General features: G+C 50.5%; 1 protein-coding gene across 2 annotated transcripts in view; it reads left to right on the top strand.

Annotated features, from left to right (window-relative positions):
- The first annotated feature begins 805 nt into the window (after window positions 1–805).
- LOC131259989 (filamin-A) overlaps window positions 806–27,032 on the top strand; it is a 47,966-nt gene continuing 21,739 nt past the window's right edge. The window contains exons 1-9 of one of the 2 annotated variants that reach the window (XM_058261610.1): window positions 806–905; window positions 3,977–4,346; window positions 11,643–12,129; window positions 13,478–15,022; window positions 15,243–15,481; window positions 15,624–16,190; window positions 16,733–17,868; window positions 17,950–18,083; window positions 18,167–18,299. In XM_058261610.1, coding sequence (XP_058117593.1) covers window positions 4,061–4,346; window positions 11,643–12,129; window positions 13,478–15,022; window positions 15,243–15,481; window positions 15,624–16,190; window positions 16,733–17,868; window positions 17,950–18,083; window positions 18,167–18,299 — 4,527 coding nt within the window. In that variant the 5' untranslated portion in view covers window positions 806–905; window positions 3,977–4,060. Of the gene's footprint in view, window positions 906–3,976; window positions 4,347–11,642; window positions 12,130–12,612; window positions 12,628–13,477; window positions 15,023–15,242; window positions 15,482–15,623; window positions 16,191–16,732; window positions 17,869–17,949; window positions 18,084–18,166; window positions 18,300–27,032 lie in introns of those variants that run through there. The other variant, XM_058261609.1, reaches the window with a different exon arrangement.

The raw sequence follows: 27,032 nt of genomic DNA, 5'->3' as shown, positions 1-27,032 counted from the left end.
GTCAGTTCTTCAGGCGAACGCAACAAGTGGTTCCCGCGGAAGGGCACGAAGGACAGGCGGAGAACAGTGAGAAGTGCGAGAAGAAAACAGCGAGGAAGAAGGGAGCAAAGGGTCCGACAGACTCGCAGAGAGATACAGTGGTAACGCGCAGTGCCGGCTATGAGCCGGATCGGGAGCTGCTGAGCGAACGTGGAGCCTCCTCGCGACGGAAACAGAGAGAAACAGAGCAGAGCCCCTGATTGAGCTGAGCAGACGGATAGGAAGCAAGGAAGGGGGAAGCCCCAAAATCGCAACATCGCGGCAATTAAGCCATGCGCGGCAGAGAAAGAGCCTCCGAGAACCGCGAGCACATAATACATTCCGTTGTTAGGAGCGGTGCCGGCGGCGGTGGAACCGGTCCGGAAGCGTCGTCGAGCCCGGCCGCGCGAGAGCAAACCGATGTGACCACTGAGAGACCACCGCCGCCGCCGCCGCGGCCGCCACCGTTTGCTCTCGATGCGGCGATGAGCCTTCAGCAGCGGCGCAGCAGTCAGCTACGTGATCCCCGGCCGGTGCGGCTGTCATCAGTTGAAAACGAACCGCGTGCCCAACGAGACGCACGATCGCCATTCGTCGCTGGAAACAGTTTCCAAGCCCCATCATCATCAACAACAACAACAGCAGCAGCAGCAGTAGCAGCAACCGGTGCTATCAGTAGTGACCATTGTGCAACGCATCATCTGTCTGATTCCGCGAGTGTCGGTGTTGGTAGAACCGAGTCGGTACCATCTCCCGTTCGGCACAGTTTACCCCGGGGTTTCGGCGGTGGGTTTTATCCCGGCCGGCGAGCGTCTTCGATCGGTGTTAGTCCCGGTGCGGCCAGCAAAAGCGGCAACAACAAATTGCGTGGCAGCAGCTGCCAAAAGGTAAACAAACGTGGCCACGTACTGCCGAGGCGAGGCTGGCAGGAGCGCAGCAACGACCAAAGAACGGTTGTCGTGGGGAGCTTTGCAGGAGACACATCATCATCATCTTCCCCCGCATCTTCCCTACCTCCATCTCACCATATCTCATCACCTTGCTTCTCGTCACCTGTCAGTGCAGCGGTTGTTTACATACGGCATTTGTTGCGGTGCACCGAGATAAAAAGCGCCACATTGTCGGATTACCGTGCGTTCGGATTCGCGTGTGACGAACTGCAATGAACCACTGCACTACTTTACTCGAACCTTGCCGGGACTGTAGGACATGCTGAGGGGAACAGAAAAAGTGTAAACAGAGGGGCCAAAAGTGAATGCATTCCACAGTGACGTGTAAGTGTTCCGGTGGAGAGAAACTGGAAAGAAGCAACCGCGGCCCAAGAAGAGAGTGCCCAAGAATCGCCGGAAAGACGACGGCCCGAGAAAGTAGAAGATGCGGAAAGCGAATGACGCTGACGCTGCTTCCAGTGATTCCCGGACCAATTCCGGCCAACGATGGGCATCGGAGAAGGGGGGGGAGAGCCTACGACCCCTTGAAGGGGAGGTAGTTTCATTTGGGAAGTTTTATGTTGCTTTATTCTTGAAAAGATAACAAAAAAAAAAAAGGTAAACCCGCACCCAACATCCTAACCGTTCTCTCCCTGTTCTACCGAGTGCTTTTGTGGGCCCTGAGAATTCGATCTCAAGCTGCTGGGGGAAGTTTAGGATGAAGAATAAATAAGATATGAGTAAGTTGGCACATCGACCGAAGAAGTGAAGAACTGGAACTGCGAGTGCGGTTCCCTTAGAATGTGTGAATCGCGTAGGAACTGCGTGTGGCGATGTCCGTGTGTCCCAGTGTTGAGCTAAAAGATCGAAATCTTAGTGTCCGCGTTGTGTTCAAAACGCTTCGAAAACATCACCTTCGGAACGGGATGACACGTACTCTTTCATTAGTGGCTTAATTGGTGTGTTCGACAAGCCCCAAAACAAGCGGTTTTGGCATGGCGCCGGAAAGCAAGAAACAGCCAAGAAATGCACCCCCACAAAAGCGCCGTTGGTGGGCTCCACTCGCCTTGTTTAATGTTTCATTCGCCCCAAATTATCCACACACCGGCTCCGAATGCCACCGCTCAAGGTGAACGCCACTATGCCCGGTGGCTCGTGAAGGTGTTTGGGAACCAAAGTGATTTCAATTTCAAATCCCATGGGAACCGCAACGGGTCCGGAATCAAATGGCGTCGAAAAATGATACCCACCGTTTGTGTGTAGGGTCACTTTCACGGCAAAGCCGATACGCGTTACAGCTTAACCGCTCATAATTTGCCGCTCTGGAGGTGGTTTTTCCTGCCCCGGGCTCTAACGCAGGCGGAGGACTACGGAGGGAATTTAAAGAAAAAAAGGCAGCCCAAACCTGACACCGAATATCGGTCACGTCGACGTTGCAAACTGACATGATAATCCAGCGCTTGAGGTGGCATATAACGCATTAACAAAAAAGAAAAGAACGTACCTTTATTTGTAAACAAGTCCATCGTCTGCAAACAACAAAATGTTCCATGCCAATCTTCCCCAGTCGTGTTTTTTTTTTGGTCCGCCTGTTCGAGGAAACAAGTTTCTACTACCGGTTTGTTTTATAACCTCGGACAATCAATTTTTTCAACTCATTAAAACGGTAAACTGCAGAATGGTTTTATATCGACGCATGTGCCATAAAATCTTTGCTGCAATTCGAACTTCAACTCGACACCGGAGCCACCATATCTGCACGATATGAGCAGGTTGTTTGTAAAATGAAATCAGTTGGATTTCAAATGAATCGCAGTTGAATCAGCAGCTTCTCAATGGCACTCTCCGGCGAATAGGGTGATGATACATGAGCCTTTGCCAGCTGCAGCTGAATAAGTTTAATGATTCAGACAAAAATCTCTAGCATAAACACCTGGCTTTATGATTCATCTGTGAGTCAGATGAACTTGTCACGAATGGTCATAATATTGCTGATCATATTTTACATCTTTTTATCGTTTATTTTCAACAATGGTTTACGTTATTGTTTCTCTATTTCCATTCAAGAACCGTTACGAATATAGGGTTTAGTTTCTGTCAAATCGATGCAACACATTAAGGGTCTTTTTTAGTTTCTACCTTTTTAAATTATCGTTACCTTCTACTGCATGTGATCGAGTGTGAAAATGCAGAACTCGCACGACTGTGAATGAGCTTCATAATTCGGAAAATAACTTTTTTCTGTGCTCTCTAAAATTTCATGTATATTTAACCCTTAAAGTCGTTTGTTACTTTCTGTAATCAATAACTAAAAAACTGTTGGTTACTTGTTATGATGTCTCGTCGCGAACTAAAATTTAACTGGTGCTCGTACATGTAACTAAACCATTTAATTGACTCTCGAGCTCGATTGCATTGTTCGTCCTGCTCGACCAATGAAACTGGTTCGTTTTCGGTGTTCGCCTCTGTTCGCGTTCTTTTCCAACGCAAAACCCTTCGAACCTGCGCGCGACCAGTTCAACGTTCCACAAGCAAACGAGAGAACTGGCTGTTGGCAGCGGCGAAAAGTCGATTAAAACCGAGCAGAAAGCTATAAATTATCAAGTCCCTTGCGTACCCGCCCCCGTCCCCATGTGCTGCTTCTCCAATCCAGCTCCTGCTTGCCAAACCCTTGCATCCTTCCCGAGCGAAAAGCTGCGCCATCGCCCTCCAGGGATAAGCAAAACCAAAGCCGATCGCCGGCGGCTTCCACCGGCGCTTTCATGCTCACGCATATGATCTCAGCACAGTCTCGTGGAGCGAGGGTTCGATCTTTGTCGATCCTCCGGATATCTTGCGTCTCGCACAGGGACATAACCCGGGATGGTTCATATTCGTCCCTAATTTCCCGCAGTGCATGAAATGAAGTAACTAATTCGCTCCTGCGACTCCGATCCCATCAGCCCGCACATTAATAAGTTTGTTTCCATTTATTTTTCCTTCTTATCCGACCCATCCTTCCCGGACCACCACTTGCACTTGCCACACAGGGTGCCCCGCAGTACTACCAGGAGTTGCAGCAGCAGCAGCAACCGCGCGACTACGACGACCCGGACGCGGACGAGGAGGCCGAGATGGAGGCGGAGCGGGATCTGGCCGAGGACGCGCAGTGGAAGCGAATACAGCAGAACACGTTCACACGCTGGGCGAACGAGCACCTGAAGATCATCAACCAGACGATCGCCAACCTCGAAAGCGATCTCTCCGACGGCCTGCGGCTGATCGCGCTCATCGAGGTCCTGTCACAGAAGCGCATGAGCAAACACAACAAGCGGCCCACCTTCCGCAGCCAGAAGCTGGAGAATGTCTCCGTCGCGCTCAAGTTCCTCGAGATCGAGGGAATCAAAATTGTCAACATCGGTAAGTCTGACCATCGGTTACTGATAGTTCTAAAATGATTAGTTTTCAATCAGTCATGTTATTCTGTTGAGCAGTTTTGGTATTATGTAATGGTTTAGCAATACAGTAAGCTTGATGCAAGTAGAACGAGGACATTGGTGCAATTGCGGAACTTGTTATTCAACTCTTTTGAAAACTGGTCAGTTTCCGAGGTCGAAGAAACACTCACTCCACCAAAACTTGGGAATCCCGGAATTGGTTCGTTAACCGTGTTTTTTGACAAACGCCATCTCCAGTTACACGCACACAGACAACACGTGGCACTTGAGCCAAACACTGTGAAGCCTTGGGTGGAAAAAAATGTTAAAACAAAAAACAGTCGAAACCCGCACCATGGGCATTGTTATGTACGTCGCGTTCTGCGCCAAGCGCTCGTTGGCGTGAGGATCGTCATTTTTGCACCAACACACCAAAGAAGCGAACTAAAAACATGCAGCAACAACAAAAAAAACATGACGATCTGCCTCGCCGAAGCCTCGCGGGAGCAGAAGAGGCAACCACTGTGGCTGCGTGCACAAAACCACTTTGCAAATTCCTTCCCGTGCCGGCAGCTGCCCGCAAACGCACGAACGCCGAAAAACTGTCGTCTTCCTATGGTTGGTTATACCATTCGAAACCTTCCGCCCTCCCTCCGGATGGGCTAAAGAACCGAAACGAGCCGAATTGCGACTGAAGCGACAGAAGAGATTAGATGAGCCCGATACGCGGACCCGTTGCCAAAACAAAAAACCAAAAAATGGCAGAAGGAAAAGCGGTCTTCCACGACCAAGGCCAAGGGTTCCGGAGGAGGTAACCGACGCCGAAGACATGCAACACAAACAGTCGGCGGTTTGTTTCTTCGTTCGCACCGAAAACTGAACGAATGAGGCAACGGTGATCTCCTGCATAGTTTGTGGGCACAAAACGATTTTTTTGCAATGGTTTTCGTGGTTTTTTTTTTTTGTGGGGAGGCTTGCATTTTAGTGACTTTTGTTGCCTTCTTGTTGCCATTTTTGCGTCGTTCGCCGGGCTTTTTGGCAAAGCACTGTGTGTGTTTGTGTATGTGTTTTTGTGTGTGCCGTGGGTTTGTTTCATCTACCCGCAATAAAGAAGAAAGCAGCAGAAGATCCGCTTTTATCTTTGCGTCTTCGCTGCAAAACGAAAGACTTCAACGACCCGCCAGCGACGAACCCGGCGACCAGCGACAAATGCTGCTGCATCTCGCACTGGAACGGGTACTCGATGGCGCAGAGATGTTTCCGACAGCATTTCGGTACGTGCACTCGTCGTGCCTTTTTGCGCCGGTTGCGCCAAGATGGTGGTGGTGCGATACCGATTCCGGTCGTCCGGTCTTGTTGTCTTGTTTATATGGACAGCGGCGAAAATATGGCACTCCGCCAGTGCACCGCCAGAAACGAGGACTCGTGCCGGATGGCGTGACGACTGTGAGTTGTTTTACAAATAACTCGGTTAATTAGCTCGGTGCGTTTTATCGCTCCACTAGGTGGTCAACCGAGCGAAGCTAAGCGTAATGGAATGGACATCGACACCAACGGCCGACACCGTGTGTGCCCTGCGTAACGCCAGCGGACAACTTTGGGTTTTCGCACGCGGTGCACCGAAGTTGGCATTCGGTTGGGAGAAAGCGAAAGCGTAGTCACATTGCGATTTTTAGTAGCATCTTTGGCAACCGGTCGATGTGCATCGATGCACCACTGCGGCCGGATCCGTTCTTGGTGTACGAAAGTGCAAGCGGCTATTAGGGAAAAAGTCGGTCAAATGTCTTCGGCTGATAGGAATGCGACCGATGCTCATAAACTGCTCACCGCCGAGGACGCCTTGAGATGAGTTTGACGAGCCGGACAAAGTCTCACGGAAAGAGGACTTTTGTTGACTAAATGATCTCAACTCTCAATTAGAAATCTCAAATAAATCTGACTTTAAATGGTAGAGCAAGTAAATAGTGGATGTTATAACTAAGGGAGAGCTGTTAGTTATATTTTTCATAGCCTATCGGATCTCTTTTGCAAAATTAATTTAATTTCAAACTTTTGACCACCAATTTGATTTACGTTATTTTAAGGCATGAGGCCCTCAAAAATGGAGTAATGGAATTATACTGGAGTAATGGAATTAATGGAGTAATGGAATTAATGAAGTGATGGAATTAATGGAGTAATGGAATTATAAAAATGGAATAATGGAATGATGGATAAGTTATACAAACCCTTCAGTTAAAAGCAATGTTGCAATAGATTTCTAAGTATCGATGGGTTGTAACCTCCTTGATGTTAAGCACGTTCCGTCATCGTTCATAAAATGCATATTCTTATAGATCGCGTCGCAGCGGCCTCTTACCATGACATCACCATCGATGTGTTTTACTTGCAAGGTGCATCTGGCTTATCGGTCGTTGTACATCTGCAACACGAGGCATATCGGCGCTATGTACACGTACCTACAGCTCCCACTTCGTCGCTTCCACCGTTTTCGTGACCTCCAACAAGCACGGACCAGACAACTCTTCGCCTTCGTAGGATTACTCACGGCGAGCAATCTCTCGTTCGTTTGCATACTGTTCTTACTCGTGTACGTTGGTTCTGCACTATTTTTGCTATCCACGGGTGTGGTTATTCGGAGCATTCCGCGCATGCACCACCTGCAAGTTGCATTTGTCTGCTTTGTGACACTTTGATTATTCACCACAACCTGCCCTCCGGGGTGTGTTAATTTGTATTCATTTTTTGAGGTTAAGTTTGCCAACTGTCTCGTCGCCTCCTATGTTTCCCGCCTGCATGCGGAAAAATCTTTGAAGCAGAAACAAACAAACGAGAAAAAAACACTTGGAGAGCGAGTGGAGAGATAACAAGACGCTGACCGCGATTGACCGAAAACGGGGAAGTATAAAAAACGTTAATTTCACACTCATTCGTTAATGCAAAACGACGACGTCCGGCTCGGGCGCCATGAGGTCATTGGAGGAGGAGGAGGGAGAATGCGGGGTGAGCGATCCAGCGGTTCGTTCATCGGAACGGATTTAACCGATGGCGTCACTGTGGCTTGTCAGCCCGAGCTTCTGTGTCTCATCTGCGTGACACAATCGATGTTCTGGTTAGTCGTGATTATTTTTGCCCATGTCTGAGTTTTATTCCAAGAGAAAAAGACGAAATGCAGCTTGACCGACAAATTGTCAAGGCCTTTGGGGTGTGGAAGAGTTTTACGAGTGACAATCAATCATTATCAGAGCAGAGCGCGTATCAGTTTTCTATCCCTTTCGAGCTCGTGCAATCAGCCCGGCCCTGATGATGATCGATGGGTTTTTGCGATGCAGTTGAAAATAGTGCCCGCCTTCTTTAACTCATAGTAGTGAACTTACTTCATAACGAGGTCAAATAAAGCCGAAAAAACGTGCATCAAAGGAACTGCATCCAAGCATGCCGTACCAACTTTGTTGTAGGCTAAACCCGATATATCGGAATTCCAAAATGGCTGCACAAATGTCAGCCACCACCGTCGAAAGGATGGCCATGGAGTTTGAAGTTGTCTGCGGCCGCACATACGCATGAAATTTATGCACGATCCACCACCTTTCCCTCTCCCGTTCCGTTTTTCTTCCCTCTGTTACAATGATGATTCCCACCTTCACCCCAACCAGTCAACAACAGTTGCCCTGCACTAATTTCCATTGAATTGGCCCGCGTGACGACGAAGCCGGAGACTTTGGGAGCTCCCGGTTGAAGAAGAAAAAAATAAACAGAATGGAAAAGGTAACCTAACCTAATCGGAAAAAGGAAAAAGTGGAATAAAATCTCCTCTACATATTCGGCGCTGTTAACGTCGATGGAGTTCGGACGACCAACGTCCGTCGCTCTGGCCTTGCCGCTTATGGACTAGGCGCAGTGCGCAGGCCGACGCGGGAATCGGATATTTCGTTCATATTTGGAGCCAGCAGAACGCATCAACCTAGTGTGGCAGGAAACAGGTTCTTGGGTTTTGGACAGCTCCCTGCACACAAACACACACAAACACACTCACCTCAGCGTCTTGTGATTCGCCCGTCTTCGTCCTCTCCGGCATGAATGCACCCTCGCGCTTTATTATACCCTTGCCCTCCCTCCCCCCGCGGTGACGTAATCGGTGTGGATTGTTTCCGATTTCTGAGCACGTCCGGGGAATGGGACATGATTAGTTCACTTCTCGCTCTATCTCGTGTTCTGCCTGGCGCCGTTCGGCAGGCAAAACTGCAAACCATCGCGATCTTCTCCAATTCGTTCTGCTGATAGCAATGGTGTCGGAGGTTCTACAAAGTGTTAGCAAGATGGGCACGGAAAAATGAAATCGCGATCATCAGACTGCTTGTTCCATGCTAGTTAGGGGCAGGAAGATGTGGGATCGAGACTGGTATGAAGCAAGGGGTGAAACCGCGGATCCACCAGACCGTGAATGCATCACGTACGTCCGATCGGGCTACCATTGCTGCCGCTGATTAACATTCTGCGAGCTTTCGGTGAGGCCCATTCTCGATTGCTCCACGTCCCTCAAAACCCTTCAATGCTGAGGGAGGGTCTCAATTTTCGATAAGGTGTTGGACAACCAACGACAGAAGACTACCAGTTTTGGTTTTCATTGAACATCTGATACTTTAAGCAGAATGTCATCTGTTCTGATATTCTAAAATTTCACGACATTCTTAGTGGAACTCTGCCCTTCTCCAAAAAAGAGCTACTGTAGCCTATTGCTTGACGAAATACTATAGATCGGTGGTCAGTCGTTCGTAATATCGTGGGGTACTAGACTCGACTCTAGACTCGACTCACCACTTCCAATGCGATCACAGTCCTCCTCGGTGCTGTTAGCGTATTTTTTTTAGTGGTTCCAATAAAAAGAACGTTATTACGTTGAGCCTTCAAATCACGCACTCAAAGGTTTAAACGGATGCTTCTCCAGTCTTCACGAAACCCCTGATGCTACGGTGAAGTCCCACATTCTGGCGCGCATTCCCCGACGTCGATACGGAATCGCACTCCGATTGCGCTTTCGCTTTCGATCTCACCAACCACAACGACTGTTTGTGTTTCGCTCCAGCAACGCGCTAGAGTGCGTACGATCGAAACGGAGCCCCGATGCAGACGCACATACGCATAATAACCAGTGCATAGCGACGTCGCTCTTCATGCGGGAGAACGCGTCAGCGCTGCTTGCGTCCATCGGCGTTTTTTATTTTTATTTTTGCTAGTTCATTAAAATTTTATTGCCTCCCCCATCAACAATCATCTCGGGCCGGCACCGACTCGGAGCTCTTCCGAGCAACAGACAGACTGACCACACGGTTCGAGTCCGGACTCGATGACTCAAACGCTAAATATAGGCAAAACAGGCTTCCAAGGAAAACGGACTGCCTTTCCTGTGCGTTCGGCCGAGTGTGTGAGTGTCCGTGTCCTCGCGTGGCACCTTATCCCAGCACCAGCGCGAGCCGGATCGAGCTTCTGATGAGGAGGAACCCTGTCGCGGAACCTCATGGATTGTAAGAACGACAAGCAAAAAAAAGGCCACCGTAACGCTTCAACCTCGCCATATCCGCGATGAACTTCGCGGTTGCTCTGCGGTGGTGTGTTTGTGTGAGAGTGTATGCGTACATTAACGACCCCCCATTTTCGACGGTTGACGATTGAATGGAGAGCCCGCGAGATGCAGTAGAGTGGTTAGCATTGGCTTCAAGGGAAGGCGCCTTCGCGAGCCCGGGCGCCTTTGGAAGAACCTTTTGCTGAGTTTTTACCTTGTGCCCATCGAGGCTCGTGAGGTTTTTCGCTGAAGTTGCGCCCGGCAGTGGGAAGGGTTTCGATCATAGCTGCTGCTGATGCTGCCGTAATCACACTGTTCAAGGCGTGCAGTTACGCGGAAGGCGGTTATTATCGACCCAAATAAATTGGACGGCTGCAAAATGCAAACAAGTCGCAAAATGCGCTGCGTGACAATTGATTTTGAATTATAACTGAACATTCAGCAGAATTAATCGAACCTTGAGTGCAATTCGCATGCCTTCAAACATGCTGTTGGATCTAACGAATTCGATATTGAAACACTCCAAAGTTTAACTGAACTTATTGACCTAATTGTGAACTGAAATAAGTCTCAATTTGAACAACACGCGGTTGAAAATTAGTCCACCCTGATGTTTCATGTATCAACTCAATTATTCATCATGTGAAATTCCCGTAAAAACCACAGAGTTTATTCTTAGGTCTATTCGGGGGTGCCCATGGCGCAGCGGTAGCGCGAGGAAACACCACACCACAGGTGTGGGATCGAATCTCGAGTCTGGCATCCTCCGGTATTACGAACGGCTGACCACCGATCTATAATATACCGTCTTTCGGTCACACAAACTCTCTTTGGAGAGAGGCCTTGTCCCACTAGGGGATGTCGTGCCACATAAAAAAAAAAAAAAAATTCTTGCCGGATGTCGCTTCCGTTGTTAAAATGGCATCTCGAGCCTTCGTTGAGACGTTGGATTTCAAAGCAACCTCTAAGAACGACATGGCATGAAGAAAAAGCTTCTCACATAAAATTTCAGTTCACTTTTTCAGGTTTGTCTCTTTGGGTTTTCTTTTCCCATCTGGATAACACTTTATTCTAGTTTCATTCAGCTTATTTAAACGTTAAAATATACGATTTTATATGTGGAGCGTAAATCTGAGAGTTTTGACTGAAAATGTTCAAATTGAATTTTTCAATTTCAATTATTATATTCCATTATCCAATTTTCTTGTACTCCGTGATCGGTATTGTAAACATTTTTTAACCGCTGTTTTTATTGAGCGCTTTTCAAGTTTTTAAATTGATTCTCTTAACTCGTTTACTGTTTTATTGTTTTATGTTTCAAATGTGTTTGCCAAATCTTTGCGCTTTTTTTTAACCCATCAACCGTAAATTCTTTGCTGTGTTAAAAACTTGTCAAGCCACTATCTGGGAAGACAATCCTCCGTCAATTGTTATGTGTTATTCAGAATATGCAAAACGGGACGATTTCGTTGATATCCGACCTCAAAGGCGATAAACGCTTACTTTGATGTCTGAAACACACTAAAAACCCAACGCCTTTCCTCTCGCCTTCGCTGATGATCACTGCTTTCATCCGGAACGTCTAAAAAAAGAACCCAACTGGAACTTATCAGCTGTGGGGTGGCAAAATTATCACGTCCTAAACAGTCGAAAGACGTAGAAGAAATAGCAGACCCGGATGACTGACATCACTGTGCACTTCTCCCCGTCTTCCAGACTCGTCCGACATCGTGGACTGCAAGCTGAAGCTGATCATGGGCCTTATCTGGACGCTGATCCTGCACTACTCGATCTCGCTGCCGATGTGGGAGGGCGACGAGAACGGTGACAACCTGGCCAACGGCAACGGAGCCTCGCCGAAGCAGCGGCTGATGAACTGGATCCACCGGCTGGTGCCGGACCTGCCGATCAACAACTTCACCAGCGACTGGACGAACGGCAAGGCGGTGGGGGCGCTGGTCGACGCGGTCGCGCCCGGCCTCTGCCCGGACTGGCCGATGTGGGACCCGAAGGACGCGGTCCAGAACGCGGCCGAAGCGATGGGCCTGGCGGACGACTGGCTGAACGTGCGCCAGCTGATCCGCCCGGAGGAGATGGTCAACCCGAACATTGACGAGCAGTCCATGATGACGTACCTCTCACAGTACCCGAACGCGAAGCTAAAGCCCGGCGCTCCGCTGCGTCCCCGTACCAACCACAGCAGGTTAGTTCTGGCCGACAGACAGGTCTAGTGGGTGAATACCATCGTTTCCCGAATGCGCCGTCTCTAGAACTAACTCCTAGCCCTTGGACTTCGCCGTGTCCTATGCCTAGTTCATCCTCGGAAGGGATACGTGTGCCTTTCAGTAGTGTCTGAGTAGTGCAGTAGTGTAGTGCGTAGTTCTAAGTTCTTCTTGTTCTTGTCTTTCCTAATCCTATCCCATGAAATCGACACTACTTCCGGGTCCATCGCGACATACCACACGTGACCATGCCCACATTCCGATTGCCAAAACCATTGCTCCGTCGTACCCTGTTTTTCGTACTCGTTTCCATGCCTTCCACCAACCCCCACGTATCCGTTTTCTATTCTCTATCTTTTTCTCTTTTTATTTCTACCTCTCTACTTCACACTACCATTACCGTGTTGCCGGCAACACGAACTTACCATTCCCGATCGTACTGCACTTACACTTACACCTTGCAGTGTTCCACCGCCACGGTAAGTTTGGTCGGGTTGTAGTTGCCGCTGCTAGTGCTGTTTGTTGCCATCGCTGCTGCCGCAAGGAGCTGGCCGTACAGGGCTGAAAAAGGGGGGCTAGAACTGTTTTAGATTACCACGCTGTTGTTGTTTCATTGTCGTGTTTCCTTCCGTGCGTTCCGCTGTTCACTGTTCACTGTATGCTTCTGTGCGTTCTCTCTTTTGGACGCACAAGGAAACCCATTGACACGATTTGGAACAGCACAACACTAATATTTTGGCCAGTTAGACACTTTCCAAAAAATCACCATTCTTTATCACTGAATTAGTATCTTGTTCTGGCTTATTATATCCCGTTTTAAATTTGATCCTGTTGAGTTCGTAGCACAAAAAAACACAACTCAATCGACTGTTCTGTCCTGGCGTGTGGACGCTTTGCTTTGCCATCCCCGATGGCCGACTTTTCCAGCTGCTCCTGCTCGGGAAACCGCGTCATGATGGTGTTGCCGGAGGGAACTTTTCGGTTACTGGTTTTGGCTGTACCTCGATTCGATTTCCAACGGTCACTTCAAAATTAAAAAAAAAAAAAACAAGCCCCCAAATTCCATCACACTTGTGCCCTTCCGCCTTCGCCCACTCCGTTTCCTGTTTGGTGTGCACGTGTGTGGTTGTGTGAAGTGTCTGTGTGTGTGTGCGCGTGTGTGAGTTGCTTCCATTGGTGCTTAGTGAAGGGAAAAAAATGGAAAAGTTCGCTCGTTCGCATTCCTCCCGCATATATTCGCGCTCTTTCCCCTAATTCGTCACCAATCATGTTGTTTTCTCATTGATCCTCTTTCTTCCCCCGTCCCCACACCGACCAACTCCTCCGCAGGGTACGCGCGTACGGTCCGGGCATCGAGCCGACCGGGCCCACGGTGGGCGCCCCGGCCAACTTCACCGTTGAGACGTTCTCGGCCGGCAAGGGCAACGTGGAGGTGGCGGTGCAGAACCCGAACGGCAACCCGGAGAAGGTGGACTGCCGTTTTAACAACGACAAGAACCTCACCTACTCGGTGTCGTACGTGCCGAAGCTGGAGGGCCCGCACCGCGTGCACGTGAAGTTCAACGGGCGTGACATCCCGAAGAGCCCGTACGAGGTGCAGGTAGAGAGCCAGGCGGGCGACGCATCCAAGGTGACGGCGTCCGGGCCGGGCCTGCTGCCGGACGGCGTGGTCGTCGGCAAGCAGACGCACTTCGACATCACGACGCGCGACGCCGGCAAGGGCACGCCGGAGGTGATCGTGCTCGATCCGGCCAACCACAAGACGGCGGTCGCGGCCAAGCTGCGCCAGATCGGCGCCGACCAGTGGCGCTGCGAGTACACGGCCAAGCAGGTCGGCCTGCACTCGGTCAACGTGTTCTACTGCGGCCAGCAGATCCGGGGCAGCCCGTACGGGGTGCGGGTGGCGCCGGTGTGCGATCCGCGCAAGGTGCGCGCGAGCGGGCGGGGCCTGCAGCCGGTCGGTGTGCGCGTCAACGACGACGACGTGACGTTCCGCGTGTTCACCGAGGGCGCGGGCGAGGGCGGTGTGCCCGAGGTGAAGATCTTCGGGCCGGGCGGTGTCGTGCCGGAGCACAGCATGCGCAAGCTGGACGCAACCACGTACGAGGCGCAGTACATTCCGCTCCGTGAGGGCCGCTACAAGATCCTGGTGCTGTACGGCGGCCAGGAGATCCCGAAGTCGCCGTTCGAGGTGACGGTGGGACCGCAGAAGCACACGTCGATCGTGGCGTACGGGCCCGGGCTGCGGTCGGGCATGGTCGGCCAGCCGGCCTGCTTCGTCGTCGAGACGAACGGCGAGACGGGCAACCTCGGGTTTAGCATCGCCGGACCGTCGCAGGCCGAGATCGAGTGCCACGACAACGGCGACGGGTCGGCGTTGGTCAAGTACCACCCGACAGCGCCGGGCGAGTACGCCGTGCACATCCTCTGCGACAACGAGGACATCCCGAAGAGCCCGCACATCGCGCAGGTGCTGCCGAAGGCGGACGACTTCCACCCGGAGCTGGTGAAGGTGAGCGGACCGGGCGTGGAGAAGACGGGCGGCGTCGTGGTCGGCCGGCCGACCGAGTTCACCGTCGACGCGACCCGGGCCGGCTCGGCGCCGCTCGAGGTGAAGATCAACGACGTGTTCTCCAACACGATCGCGCACAAGATCGTGAAGAACGAGAACGGCACGCGCAAGGTCAGCTACACGGCGCCCTCGCCCGACCCGGTCACGGTGGAGGTGAACTACGGCGGGGTGGCCGTCCCGCAGTCGCCCTTCCGCGTGAACGTTTCCACTCCGCTGGACGCGACCAAGGTGCAGTTCTTCGGACCATGGCTGGAGCCGGGCGTGAAGCCCAATGCGGCCACCCACTTCAACGTCGACGCAAGGTACGCCAGGGTGGGGTGGCAATTAAAGACCCTTGGTAGATTTATTGCCCGCTGCGTGGAGTACTCAATTTATTGACCACTAACGTGGGTAATGAAGGGTCGATTCCTTACTTTCATTTTTCGACTCTTCGCTTAAGACATAAGCAATAAGTCAATCCACAACCAAGGTAACTTCTCTCCCACGATCCGTTTGATTAATTCCACCCTTTTTCCGCACTAGAAACGCTGGCAACGGGCTGTTGGAGGTGAACCTGGTGCACGAGGAAACGCAGCAGAAGGTGCCGGTACGCATCATCGACAACGACGATAACACGTACGCGGTCGAGGTGATTCCGCCGCTGCCGGGAACGTACACCACGAACCTGGTCTACGGTGGGCTGAAGGTGCCGGTGGCGCCCAAGGTAACGGTCACGCCACCGGTCGACGTGTCCAAGATCAAGGTCGACGGGCTGGAACCGAGTAAGTATGCGCTCCCTCTATATATGTCCCCGTTTTCTCCCACCCCCACTCGAACGAGGATAATCGAACAAGCTTTGGCCCGATCGGGCAACTTCTCTCCCGCCGGGGTGTTGATGTGGTGGTGATGGGTTCCGTTCGCCAGCCGCACCGTTGAACAGTTTGCAGCAGTTCCGCGTCATCACGAACGGCATCGGGAAGGCCGACCTGGCCGTCACCATCACGAGCCCGTCCGGCAACCGGGTGAAGGCGCACGTCATCCCGACGGCCGAAGGGTTCCTGGTGAACTTTACGCCCACCCAGCTCGGCGAGTACCTGCTGAGCGTCAGCTTCGGTGGCACCCCGATCACACCGCAGCCCTTCCGGCTGCAGTGTCTGGTCGGGTCGGATTCGCGCAAGGTGCAGGCGAGCGGGCCCGGGCTGGTGCGGGGCATCATCAACCGGCCGGCCGAGTTCATGATCGATACGCGCGGTGCCGGCCAGGGTGGGCTCGGGGTGACGGTGGAGGGACCGTGCGAGGCGGCCATCAACTGTCGCGACAACGGGGACGGCACGTGCAACGTGGCCTACCTGCCGACCGAGATCGGCGACTACACGATCAACATCACGTTCAACGACGACCACATCGCCGGATCGCCGTACCAGGCGATCATCGTGCCGGAACCGAACCTCAGCAAGATCCGCGTCTCGGGGATGGGCATTCAGCCGCACGGTAAAGTGCGCATGTTCCGCTGTGTCGCTGTTGTTTTTTTGCATCGTTTTTCTGCCCTCACGATTCGCTTCCTTTTTTGTTCTGTTTTGGTTTTCCATCCGCCTAACCGTGTAACGAGATGTTGGTCTTTGCCAGGAGAAGCCTGCGATCACCGCCAACAACTGTTTGGAAGACTTTGGCTCTATCTGACTTCCATTGTAGACTGCAATTAGCAGAACAGAAAATCAATTCTTTGAACGATAATGTTAAGGGAATTAAAGACTTAAGTTCGACTTTCCAGATTATCAGCCAAAGTCTCTTCTGCGACCTTTTCCTTTCGACTGCGTTGTCTTCTAGCATTGACTAACAAAACCTCTCGTGTTTGCAGTTTTGCGCCAATGTCGTTTGCATGGTTTTCCACTAATCGAAGTCGATATATTCTTTCGGCCAAACCTAATGCTAGCTGTTTTTTTTGCCGCCGTTTGAGCCAGTTTTAACTCTCACTTATAGGTTATGTTTACTTGCCAAAATTGACTGTCGCTTTACCTTTCTTCCCCGTGCAGGTGTCATCATGAACGCTCCCACCGACTTCCAGGTCGATATGAGCAAGGTCGGGGACGATGTGGACCGCTCGAAGCTTTCGTGCAACATCTTCGATCCGCGGGGCAACGAGATTCCGAGCAAGCTCGTCCCGAGCGAGTCGGCGGACGACGTGTTCCGCATCATGTACACGCCGTTCGAGGCGGGCCGGCACACGATCGATCTGCTGTACGACAACGTGCCCGTGCCCGGTTCGCCCTTCGTCGTGAACGTCAAGTCCGGCTGTGATCCGACGCGCTGCCGAGCGTACGGTCCCGGCCTGGAGGGAGGCCAGACGGACAAGCCGGCAACGTTCACGGTGGAGACGCGCGGTGCCGGCGCCGGGGGGCTCTCGCTCGCGATCGAGGGCCCGTCCGAGGCGAAGATGAGCTGCACGGACAACCGGGACGGCTCGTGTGACGTCGAGTACCTGCCGACGGAACCGGGCGAGTACGACATCACGATCCGGTACGCCGAGAAGCACATTCCCGGCTCGCCGTTCCGAGTGGCCGTGAAGGAGTCGACCCGCCCGGAGAAGGTGAAGGTGTACGGGCCCGGTATCGAGCACGGGCAGGTGTTCGAGCAGGTGCCGGCACAGTTCAACATCGACGTCGGCAGTGCCGGTCCGGGCAAGATTGCCGTCAAGCTGAAGTCCTCCGACGGTCAGCCGTTGACGGCGCAGGTGCAGGACAAGGGCGACGGCGTGTACGGCGTGTCGTACGTGCCACCGAAGGCGGGCTCTGTCGTGACGGCGGACGTACGCTTCGCCGACCAGGAGGTCAGCTGCAGTCCGTTCGTGATGACCGTGCAGCCCGCGACCGAGCACAGCAAACCCGCGAAGGTGTTCGGGGACGCGGCGACCAAGAAGGCCCTGCCGGCGTCGCTGCCGGCCAAGTTCCAGATCGACGCGCCGCAGACGCACGCCAAGGAGGACATCAACGTCAGTATCAAGGGACCGGACGGGAAGCCGCTCGTGCCGAAGATGGAGCAGGAGCCGGACGGCACGTACGCGGTGTCGTTCGTACCGGACGAGTGCGGACCCTACAATGTCAGTATTAAGTGCGGCGGTAAGGACGTCCTCGGGTCGCCCTTCCTACTGCAAGCCATACCTACTGGAGAGGTAATTGACTGCACGCTTTCTTGTTGCCAACGCATATCCCCGGCCACCACTAATGCAAACGTATCCATTCCCTTCCGGCAGGCTGATAAGTGCAAAATGGTACAAGCCGTCCCAACCAACCAGGAGTATGGAAAGAAGAATCACGTCGCCATCGACGCCCGGGAGGCGGGCACTGGTGCGGTAACTTGCAAGATAGTTTCCCATTCCGAGGCAAGGTAAGCGGGCAAACAAACCGTAGGAGCACCAGGAAGGATGTATTCCACTCAGCGCCCTTTCTTTTCTCCTCTCCTATTCGCAGTGATGTGGACATTGACGTCATCGAAAAGGACGGATTCTTCGACATTTTCTACGTTCTCAAGGATCCGGGCGATTACGATCTGGACATCAAGTTCGGCGGAAGGAACATCCCGAACGGCACGTTCACAATTAAGGTAGACTAGATCTTGTTTACTTGTCTCTTGTTCACTCTTCACTATCTCTCCACGTTTCCTCCCATCCCACTACTTAAATTGGCATCCGTTCTGGTAATGGCTACATACAGAAAAATTTCCCATCCCATTAACCGGCACGTTGCAATGGGACTCATTTTGTTTGTTATTCCGAGACGTATGTCTCACTATATCTCCCCGCGAGTCGCATTGCAACGTACTGCTGGTATTCTACCTTAACCCAACGTACTTCCGAGGTGTTGGTCGTTTATGAAACAGAAGAAACGTGTTATTGTGTATCGATAAAAACAAAAACAATTCTCTCACATGGCATCAAAAGTACTCATGCTTAATGTTTCTCAACGTGTGTCCTATCAAAGTGTACGCTCTTGAAAACTTGGTGGTGGTTAAATAAAATCAAAATCATAGAACAACAAAATGAAGAGCACAGCAAAAAATACAAACATACCGCAAACACTTTTCCTTATCGTCGTCTCACTCCGTAAACGGATGGCCGTTCGCAAAAGACGATCGTTGAGCGATCATTTTGAACCGCAGCTTCGGTAGCGCCCTCTACATGTGGGCAATCGAACCGCAACGGAAAGAAAACGCTACGCTTTTGCTTACGCAGCCAACGTACGCAGCCAATGCGCAGCCAGTGGCTACAAATGATCAGTTGAACGACAAACCCGTTCCGCACCCGTCCGGGAGTTTGGATGATCGTTTTGTTGCCTAACGCTAGAGTAGATTAGAAGTCCATTGCTTGTGAGCGAAATGTTTAACCCTTAAGCAAAAAAAACACCCACACACCCCCACCATTTCGATCCTACTTTATCCCGGCGTGTTGATTTCAAGTAAACACCCCATGTGACATCCTTTTTCCGTCACAGACAGCGCGCTGCTCACAATTTAACATTCACATGCTTCACCCTGCGCTCGCCCAACCACTAACCATCCTCTCCTCCTCCCGGTGTCGTTTCCCCCTATACGCGGGATCGTGATTCGCGTGCGTCAAGAAGAAATATCTGCTGAATGAAAATAAATCTTGAAATGTATAAATTTTTACATCCACTCTGCGCCATCACGTTCCGGGCGTACCCCCACGCGCCGCCCGCGATGCGCCCATTTCGCGACTCATCCATTCTTCTGCCATTCGAATTAACCGTTTTCGCTCGTAGAAGTCTGTTTCGTGTCGCGTTCTTCCTGCGTGTCTTTGGGGTGTTAAAAATAGCATTTCTTTTTGGCGTGGCCCAGCACCACCCTCGCCCCGCCAGGATCCATCGCTCAACGGAACCGGCTGCGCTTGTCGTGGCAGCACAAGAGCGACAAGCAGCAAGTGTCCCGATCTTCATTGATGTTGCAGCCACTTGCAAACGAAGGGTTTCTCGTTTTGCTCTTTTTTTCGGTCTTGGCCGATCGTCTTGCGGGGATGATTTCCTACACGACGATCCATCGCATCTGTACATATACATACCTTCTTTTTCTATTCACTTTGTCTTTCACTTCGAAGAGCACTTGCTGCTTCTATCAGAGCGGCAACTGTTGGACTGCTCAGGACACTGTTTGTGAATTGGCGCTAATTGAACAGGATGTTTGTCATCCTTTCGGTAGCCCAGCTTTTTCGCTTCTTCTAGCACGCAAGCAACGCTTTGGGGGAAATGGATGATCGTCGCCATGCCTGTACGTACGCAAATGCCAGCGCAAATTTGTCGCATTTTGATAAACGCAAACAATTCCCCACATGAAGTGAAGCATCAAGTCCTTCGGCTTCTTTCCCCCCACCTCCCTCACCGCCCACCTCCCCGTACGCCGGTAAGGAAGAGTGATGTGTTTGTTTGTTTGTTTATGTGTTTGCCTGCCCGTTCCATCTGACAGCCACAACTCATCCTTGAGACACTCACCACGGACCGGTGCTAAATAGTGTTGACCAAATATCTTTTGATTTTATTCGATATTGCATCCACCCCACTTCCCTTCCCATTCCACCAACAACAAACCGTAGATCGGTTCCCATCGCTATCGGGATCGCTGTACAATCGCAACGCATACACCTGCACGAACGAAGCTTCTGTTTCATAAATGACTGACGTGTTCTTACCTGCTCTGCCGCATAATGCCGATGCTAGTGCTAGTGCCACTGTTAATGCCACTGTGGGATCAATTGCACAGTCACTGTTTAAGGCAGTTCTAAAAGTGTTAAAAAAGCCACTTCTAATATGCCCCGCAACAGCTTGCCGAGCAACGCAAATGAAAGAAAGTTTTGATACGTAATTTGATCACGTTAAGCACGGAGCATTTGGCACAGGTGGCATTAGCAGGTAGGTAGATGCATCGATTATTTATTCATATTGTATGGTAAAATTATTGGAATATTCAAATTATTTGAAGTAAATACTATCCAATGATAATTCGGTATTATAATTCAGAAAAACAGGTATGGGTTGTATGTCGAGATAAATTTTTAAAAAGTCTCTTAGCCACGAACTACCTATACACCGGGTTTAATACAAATACATTGTCCCAGCATACACAATATTTTATGGCAATGACAAGGGAAGCACGACAAGATGAAAACAAAATGAAAAATTAACGACGTTATTAAGCTGTTCAAGCCGAGGCCGGTAAAGGGTTTTGTTTTATGAACCATTATTATCATGACTATGTCGAGCGTTCATCAAACTAAGCAGTTTAACAGTGGTGCGGTGGTGTGGTGTCCATCTCACAGCGCGGCCAGCGCGACAATTAGTGCAGTGTGCCCGACTTCGTGCGAGTGCGTGCTGGCAGCAGACGGGAACGAACGAATATGCGCCAACTATGCTTCGCCTGCCGTAATTAATGGACGGCCTGCTGGGCGTGAACTTCCGCGACCGGCGGCTTAAAACGGGGCTACCGAAATGAAAATCGAAAAGCCGCTAGGGACGGCTTTCGGTTAAGATGTCTCGGTCGGCCTGTCAAAGGCAACAGTGTCGCAGGCCCTTCGTCGCCGATCACGTACCTGTCGTGCGTAAGACATGGGTCGCGTGCACAGCTACCTCACCCTGGTGCGTTGACTCTGTTGGGTCGAGAATTTTCCGGCACTAATCCCCCAATTTGTTGGCTGTACCAGATAATGTTAATCATGTTGCAAGAGACAAGTGAGTACAGGCGAACAATTAGTTCAACCGACGTGATTGGTTGTTCTGTGGCTGCCTAGACAAATGAAGCGCTCGTCAGCTCGTGTTTGTTAAACAATTGCCGTTGGAAGCCGTCCAAACACAGGCGAGTAAATCACTATTTTTCTCTTGGGGTGACTTAAATGCAAGCAGTGCAGAGAAACAAAGCGAGATCGATAGATATACAAAATTTTACTAAACCTAATTTCAAGTCAAACATAGTATTGAAAACAACTTGTTCGATGATCGTGATCAACAATGCTTCGTTTGGTCGGTGCCCTCGTGGTGTAAGCGGTACATTCTTCAAACACCATGCGCCTCCACCGCACACCGTCGAAGCACACCGCCTGCAGTTTGTTGATTTAAATATGGCAAAACATTCACCCTTGAGCAAATATTGCGCTTTCCAACCGTGTGCGGTAAGCGAGGGCGTATAAAAATATGCAGCTGCAACGTGCGAAACGGATTATTTATTTTATTTCCACCCCAAACCCGTCGAGCACAACATGTGCCTTTCTGCAAATTCGTTTCAATGCGAACGGAATCGTATCGGTTGTTCAGCAACATTTTATTTTCCATACGAGAAGGTATTCAAACGCGAGCAAAAACTACCGCCCCAATGGTATTGGCCAAAGGGGCGGAATCGATTTTTCCCACCCCGGGAAAATCGATCCGCAGTCGAGGGCGCACAATTAGCACAGCTGGAAAATTTCAGCTCACGGCGCACCGCGCACTAATGAACCGCCCGTGACGACGCACGGCGTTAATCGAGAATATTGATTTACCACCATCGTATCCGCCGGGCTCCGCTCCCTCTTCGCCCTCCCCCACTGCTTCGCACGCATAAGACGATCGCTTACGCACTCGCGTTTGTTTGGTGCCCGAAAGGAGCATCCTGCAGTGTTTATTATTTTCCAACCGCGTCAAGGGGGAGTCGATCGCGGGCGGGGGCCGTTACTTAAGGAAGCCGGAAGGAGGATGGGTTTTTTTGGAATGTGTTTGATTTTCGATGCGACGCGAGACTCCGAGCCGCACGTAAGTAAGTGTTCACTCAAACACAGCCACGTCCGACGGGTAGTCGGCATGGCCAGGGAAAAGCTGGAGCGAGTGAGACGGCCCCGAGTGAGCAGTGCGAGCGTTTGGCACGCAGTGCAGATGCCTGCCTGTGGCCCGCGTTTGATGATCGCGTGACCGTGTGATTGCGCCATATGTGTGCGCGCACGACGACATCGACGGCCCGGGCGGCGCAGGGTCGGCCTAACCGTGTCGCATTTGTCGCGTGGGGTGCGTGGGGGTTCCCCTGGAGACGAAAGGCGCGAAGGGTGGGTGGGAAAACCGACACCCGAACGGTGACCCGAAAGGTTGATCGCGGCAGCACTGGGCAAACATTTCGATCGCTTGTTCGCTAGTGAGTGGAAGGTCGGAAGAGAACCTCCGTGGACAACACTCGCCGGACCAAACAATAGTACACCCCTCTAGTCTCCCCGCACTCCCTCGCCTTTTGCTACCATCCTTGGTGCGCGTGCGTGCGTGTGTGTGTGTGTTTGTGTGTGTTGCGGCTGAGAAAAACCCGCCCGTATCTTGATCGGAGCTCGCAGCTTCTCCCGCACTTCTGTTCGGACGCTTCGCAGGAAAAGTCACACACGGGCCAACCGGTCTCCAACTTCTTGCGCTGGTGTTTGAGTTGTGGTGTGCGAAAGACACAGTGTGCGTGCGAGTGCACTTCATTGTTGCGCCCTTTTATCCGTTATCGAAGGCAGTGGTGTAGCAGTGTTTGCCGATCGCCAAGGAGAACCTTGCAACAAAGCAAGGAAGAAGCACAAGGATATTAGACTTCAGCTAATCGTTTGTCAGTGTATTAAGTAAAGGTGAACAAATATGTTTTTGCCCACAGGACGTCCTCTATTAAATTTAAAAATACCAACTCCAATAACCTGCACCTACATTGCCTCAACCATTGCAATGACACTGATTAAATTGTGTGTGGGTGTGTGTGTGTGTGTGTGTGTGCGTGCGTTTTTGAGGTGTACAAAGTGGCGAAACAGATATCCTGTTCCGGGCAGGCATCTCTGCTACTAAGGAAAACCTTTCCATTTAATCCTAATTACCTGTAGAGTTTCGCTCGTCCGTGCATATTTCACCCGAGTTCGTTCGAGAGAAAAACTCTACACCACAGTGTCAGCGGGAAAGGGGAACGGGTGTGCAAGCACACTTACACATAATTTGGGTACGAAACCCCGACGATTTTGCCCGGCAGCTGCTCGGTCGATGCACGCTTGTGTCGGTTGGAAAGGGGAGAGGCATAGCGTCCGGAAGTGGCGTGGCCGGTTGTATTTCCAGCGCGTGGAATGCGAATCTATTCGTCCCCATTCGAGCTGGACGGTGGGGAAGGAAGGGAACACGTTTGTGTCCACCTCCGGATTAGCGTGCGCGCTTCGTCTTCGAGGCGATGAAAAACGAACCGTTACGAATGGACATTTCTTTTCCGCTCAAACGAACCGAATGGATTGGACCGAAGTTTTCCACACATACCGTAACCGTCCGGTGGCCGGTGACGGAAAGCGGCGTCTTGTCACGGGCAGAACGCGCAAGAGATTTGTTACATTAGCTTTGCTCGCGATGTGTCAAAAACTCTTGTTAGAGTTTTAATTAATGAAGCATATTTTCAAGCTCACTCATTGCTTCAATTAAAGACCTTCTTATGGCGGCTTAAAAACATGTAGAATGTCTGTACCCTAGACAGAGTTATTGGACTTTATTATATATAGCGCCCGAATTAAAGCACCAAATTTATACACCTTGCCGTAAATTTTTACACCAAGTCGTATAGAAAAAGATCCATATTATCATTACTAAACCTTATGGGAAACAGGCTATTCACGGAACACAATTGAAAAGTTAAAGATCTATAACCCATTTTTCAATTTAGCAGACAGATATACTATGCCACTATAAGAGGATAAATCTTTGCCATAGAAAGTTCTAGATTGCACTGCCTTGAACGTTTTTATTTTACAACAATACGAATACATTTTAAACGATATCTATTTGACGATATCTATTTTTCACCTACCAATGCTAACCCTAAGACAAAAATAACTAAGGGATACATAGGCATGGGTTCTCCTGGTTTTGTATAGAAGTTTATGTAAAGGAGTCTTTATTTAAATCATTAAAATTGATTCACGTTCCAACTTAAAAAAACCAGGCTTCTTTTAATCGAACAAACAAATTTGTTTTACAAAATTGAAAAATGTAGACGATTGTTTAATTCAATTTATTTTGCACATAATCCTCAGTTTTATGAACTGATCATTCCTAGCATTGACGTGTCCTTTGTTTGCTTTTTCTAGTTCATCGAAGAATTTGAAACACATTTAAATTAGTCCCTCACAGCCAGGACTTTGCTGTATGTTTAGTAAATAAGTCCGGTGATTTGATTATGCGATATAGGTCTTGCCAAGACATGTTTTCAACATGTTTTCGTTTAATAACTCGCGATATCTTCTTGTGCGCGCACATAAATCCGTCACAACGAATCCTCAGGCCAGCAATTAGGATTTAAGGCAATGCGTTCGCGGCGGGCCACCCATTACTTTCGACTAATCTGTCCCAACTCTGAGGAATCCGCCCAATTTATCAGTCTTACGAAACGCCCGTGAAATCGTCACATCCAAGGGAGCATCGGGTGGATGAAAGATTAATCTCCCGCTGCCACATGTTGTGCGCGCCTAATTGGTTGGTTGGCGGTTGGTTTTTCGTGTTACCTTCTTTTCTCGCACGGAGGAGGCGCTCGGCATGCCCGATTGTCTTTCATTCTTCGCCTTTCAACCGTTACGCGGCCGTAAATGAGCTATCGCCCGTCGAATGCCATTTTGTTTTACTCTGTTGCCACCGCCGGATGATGCCGGAGTGGACGCCGCAGGGTGAGGCTCGCGAGTTGCGAGAAAATAGAAACACGCTGGCGATCAAGATTCCATCGGCAAAAAATCAACAACAACACCACCACCACCGAGGGGACAAGAACCCCCTCGCGCGCCTGTGGCTTTCTAACCTCGCCGTGGCCAAGGCGCAGGTGGCCGCATTTGTGGCCAACAAATTTTGCGCATTCTGCCCGCCGCGCAATGAGCGAGGAGAATTCTGGCAAGCGGATCCCATGCCCGTGCCGTTGATTGCTGCTGGCGAGGATGTGGCCGCAGGCGATATGGAAAATATGTTGTTTATGACCGGACGAAGAAGGGATGCTACCCATCGCGGTCTGATTTCGATCATAACATTGTGATCACGTTAATGATAGAGTGATGGATTTGGCAAGATGTTTATCCCGGGCTGTTCGTGGTGAGTCAGCGCAGGCAACCGTATTTTCTTCGTCGAAATGGAAAATAGAAAAAACGTTTTTCATTAAATCAGTTTGCGAAGCATGATGTAACCACACGATCTTTTTGAAGGCAAAGTTCAAATAGCAACATCAGGTCGTTTGTTTTAGTTTAATAAAATCGTCACCGACTTTTTGACAGCTGTCAGTTGGATGTAACATGATCCTCGAGATACCTTACTTTTATGCGCAGAAATTGCATCAATGTTAATGATGGGAAGACTTAACCAATAACCCGCTTCTCGACGGCATCGGACAAAGACCTCTCCCCCCCCCCCCTCCCTTCCCCCCACAACAGCATAGCGTCCCGGTTGTCGACTGCTGTGGAGGCGGACGGGGTCGCCAGCGATGGAAAACTAAATCACATTAATTTCACGGCGCGCCGGGAAAATCGGACGGCAAAAATCGTGTCCACCGTGCGCTCTGGCGGTCGGCGGGTCATGCGTGAAAGATTTAGAACGCCGGCCGCCACCGGTGACTACAATCTTGTTTTGCCGGAGCGAAATAGAAGTGGAATCTAAATTTATTCACACCGATCCGCACATAATGCGTTTCCATCGGGCCGGCGGCTGAAGGAACGCAATGGCGATTTCACCACAACCAGAAAGTGGACCCCGCCCGAGGGTTCGAGATGGTGGAAAAAAAACGCTGTTTACTCCCGCCCGCTGATGGATGCAAATGGCAGAATCAGTTGAAACGCTCTGGTGCTAGACGAAATTCAAAAGTGCTATAAAACCGCCATGTTGCTGCGAACACGATTATTATACTTTTTAATATTATGACTGTTGCTTGCGTAAAAATGGCGCTGGTGGAGCTAGTATTTCTCAAAACGAAGTGTTTATGTAGCGCAAAGTTGTCAAAAAAAAAACTAATCAAACATCACACTATTTGCAAACAAATATCTAATTGTAAATGATTTGGTAAAACGATCCCTTCCATTGGTAATGGTAATCTTTTTAAATAGACCATCCATTTATACTATAAATTGATCTTAATTTTGTTTGAAACGTTTGATCTTTACGATGATCTCTACGTTTGATCAGGAAAGACACATTTCGCTCGTCCTGCGAGTGTCGTGCGATTTGCATACCTTTCAGGGGTGTCTACTATTCGCTCTTGGCAACACTGTTCGCTAGTCGTGTTCCGTGACCTTGACCTAATTCCATGAAGGACGACCGATGGACAGGTGTCGATCAGCCCAAATGGTCC

Source organism: Anopheles coustani, chromosome 3 (assembly GCF_943734705.1).
Source record: "Anopheles coustani chromosome 3, idAnoCousDA_361_x.2, whole genome shotgun sequence".
NCBI classification, from domain to species: Eukaryota; Metazoa; Arthropoda; class Insecta; order Diptera; family Culicidae; genus Anopheles; species Anopheles coustani.
Note: the sequence above shows the minus strand (reverse complement) of the source record. Positions and strands in the feature narration are given on the sequence as shown.